We start from the raw sequence: 2667 nt of genomic DNA on the forward strand, positions 1-2667 counted from the left end.
AGCCTTTATTTTGGGTTGTGGACCCTTCTGAAATCTGATGAAGGAATATTTGCTTTCTCCCTTCACCCAGATTTCTCTTTTTATTTCCTGCTTTTATGTTTTGAGCCCCACATCAGGCTCTGCACTGTGAGTGCAGAGCCTGCTTGGGATTCTCCACCCCCCCACCCCCACCCCTCCCCTACTTGTATGTGCTCTTTCTTTCAAAACAAATGAATAAACTTCAAAAAACAAAAAAAGGCTAGCTAAAATATAGATGCCCTGGCAAGCTAGCCCTGAGGACTACTGATGATTTCTGGTTTTTCTTTTTTGCTGGAATGTTGAGGATTAAGATGGGAGAGCCCGAGCAGGCAGGACTTCCAGAAAGAATGAAGCCCTGCCTAGCTTTCCAGTGTGGAGACTCAGATGTGTTCCTTCAGGCACATCCTTGGAGAAGGGAAACCCCGAGACTCAGCTGGTGTTCTTTTTCCTGAGCAGCTAATGACAAGGATCTCCACGAAGATCTGTGACCTCTGCCCCTGGGGGAGGGGGCACTGGAGGGGTGGTGAAGAGATGCTGCTGGAGCAAGGCTGTCCCACTGACAGCTGGGAGTTTTGTGTGGGTCTGTATGGCTCATTGCTTCCACCCCAGCAGTTGGCGAAGTGATGGTTGGTGTGTGGAATCTTAGGGCAACATTGATCTTGATGCATCAGAGCTACTGAGTAGAGCCACAAATGCAATGTAGCAGCCAGGAACGTTACAGCTTTAAGCCACAGGAAGAATTTTGAGGGGCTTGCTGTTCCATGGATCTACTTGGATTCTTGACTCTTCATTGGATTACAACCTACAATCACTACAAACTACAATTAATACTTCCAGTTAGATTCCTACGCTTAGCAATTGAGAGGTGGTATAGATTAACAGTAAAGACACTGGCTCAAGACTGTCTGGGTTCAAACCCAGTACTAACTAACTCTTACTGGTTGTGTGACCTTGAAAAATTCCTTCATCTACAAAACTGGAGAAAAAAGTTGATTTTGTTGTGAGAATTAAGTGATTTAGTAGATGTAAACCACTTAAAAGTGTGACTGGCACACAGTAAGCTATTGTTATTGAGCCCAGCATACATCATATCCTTGGGCCAGTAGCCATGTGTTAATCAACTGAATCTAAATTGGAAATAGGAATTAGTGATTGGAGACGGGAGGGTGGAAAAAAAAATAGGAGATGCATTTTGCCCCAGTGCCCCTTTACAAAATACTTCTGGAATTTTGCCAGTCAGTTCGTGAGAATCTGCCTCTCATTTGCTACCCATGGCTCATTAATGATCCTTACACACAGAGTGTAGATTTTATCCTTTTAGCTATTCATGTAGCCTTTTAATTGGATCCGTGAGGTGAGGGTCAATACTCATCGACCTGGGGAGGATTATTTTTCAACATTTTTACACAACAAGACAATATGTTGTGACAGAATGAAACCCACGTCCATCCCACTCTGCAACCGAAGAAGCACTTGCCTTTGAGCGCAGTGCAAGTACGAATTTGTATTCCATCATGTCCAAACAATCCATTCCCTGAAGGAAAAAAAGAATGGAAAAGAAAAATCAGACTTCTGAGGCTGGGAGAAATCCTAGACCTGCCCCTCTCTTCCTGGTGGGGGGCCTATTACTTTGCAATTTAACTTTTACCTTCTGTCCTCTCACCTCCTGTCATCTCTCAGTGAGGGCCACCATGTCTAAGGCTCATCAGAGGAAGTTGGAAGGAAATAGGAATTTGGATAGCTGAACGGTGACATGTGTGGTATGAAGTTGGCCTCACTCTGTCGAGCTTGGGTAGGCTTTCAGGATGTGGCAACCGATGAGTGGGGCAGACACTGAAGACCACTAACTTAATTCCCATCCTTGGCTTGCTGATCCGTCTGATATTGGCGTCCCCCTGCTGGTCTTATGCCCAAAGGGGATTTTAAATACCTGTGTTCTTGGAAGACCCCATTTTCATGATCAGACCTATACCCATCATCTTACCTGAAGGCAGTGAGATTACCAGGAGGAAGAGTAACCCAATGAGAGAGTGCCTCATTGCTGATGAGGGCACAGAGCTGGAACATTCTGGGGGTGGCTGCCTGGAAGCTTCCTTTATAGAGCTGGGCAAAGTTGGGTGGGGCTGGGCACTGGCCTCATTCTACTTGGAAGGGCATTCAGGGGAGACAGGCTTCTTCAGGCTTAGAGGAAGAAAAGTTCCTGGTCCTGTCTTTGCTACTTCCTCTTTTACCAATCGTGGGAAAAGAAGGAACTCAGTCAAGGCCAAACAGGATCCGAGACCAGGCATCCTCATACCCAGGCCCAAATATTTATCCTATAACTTCATATGTATAGTGATAGAAAAATGGCAGGGAAAATGTCTACTCTCTTTCTACTTTGTTTCTCCTTTCCTTGGGAGTCCCATTGAGAACACAGGAGACAAGGGAAGCAATGTTATGAACACGGGCTTAACTTAAGATCACAAAGGATGTGAGCAAGATCTTGCTGTGTTTCCAGAAATAAAGAGTCTTAAGGTGTCAACTGTTGGTCTGACCAAGAGTTAGGTAGGTACTCAGACATAACAGAGAAGGGGTATGCTTCTCTTTGGGCAGCAGATTTATTCACCTGGCTGAGGCAGATGGTATAGGGAATGTGTCACCCAGGAAAGT

The 2667-nt window shown here is 45.3% G+C and overlaps 1 protein-coding gene across 1 annotated transcript; it reads right to left on the minus strand.

Annotated features, from left to right (window-relative positions):
* Nucleotides 1-1379: 1379 nt before the first annotated feature.
* On the minus strand, nt 1380-2057 carry DEFB136 (defensin beta 136). The gene is made up of 2 exons (XM_042933886.1): nt 2003-2057; nt 1380-1552 (listed from the first exon to the last, which is right to left on the minus strand). The coding sequence occupies exons 1-2, from the start codon at nt 2055-2057 to the stop codon at nt 1380-1382; spliced, it is 228 nt and encodes a 75-aa protein (XP_042789820.1).
* Nucleotides 2058-2667: the final 610 nt, after the last annotated feature.

The sequence above is a fragment of the Panthera leo genome, chromosome B1 (genome assembly GCF_018350215.1).
Source record: "Panthera leo isolate Ple1 chromosome B1, P.leo_Ple1_pat1.1, whole genome shotgun sequence".
Lineage (NCBI taxonomy): Eukaryota > Metazoa > Chordata > Mammalia > Carnivora > Felidae > Panthera > Panthera leo.

Excerpts from the sequence above, each read along its gene's own strand:
- DEFB136 (XM_042933886.1), bottom strand. The coding sequence starts at position 2,057 with ATGAGGCACTCTCTCATTGGGTTACTCTTCCTCCTGGTAATCTCACTG. Across the intron at positions 1,553-2,002 it reads GGTAATCTCACTGCCTTCAG|GGAATGGATTGTTTGGACAT; the intron begins GTAAGATGATGG and ends TTTTTCCTTCAG.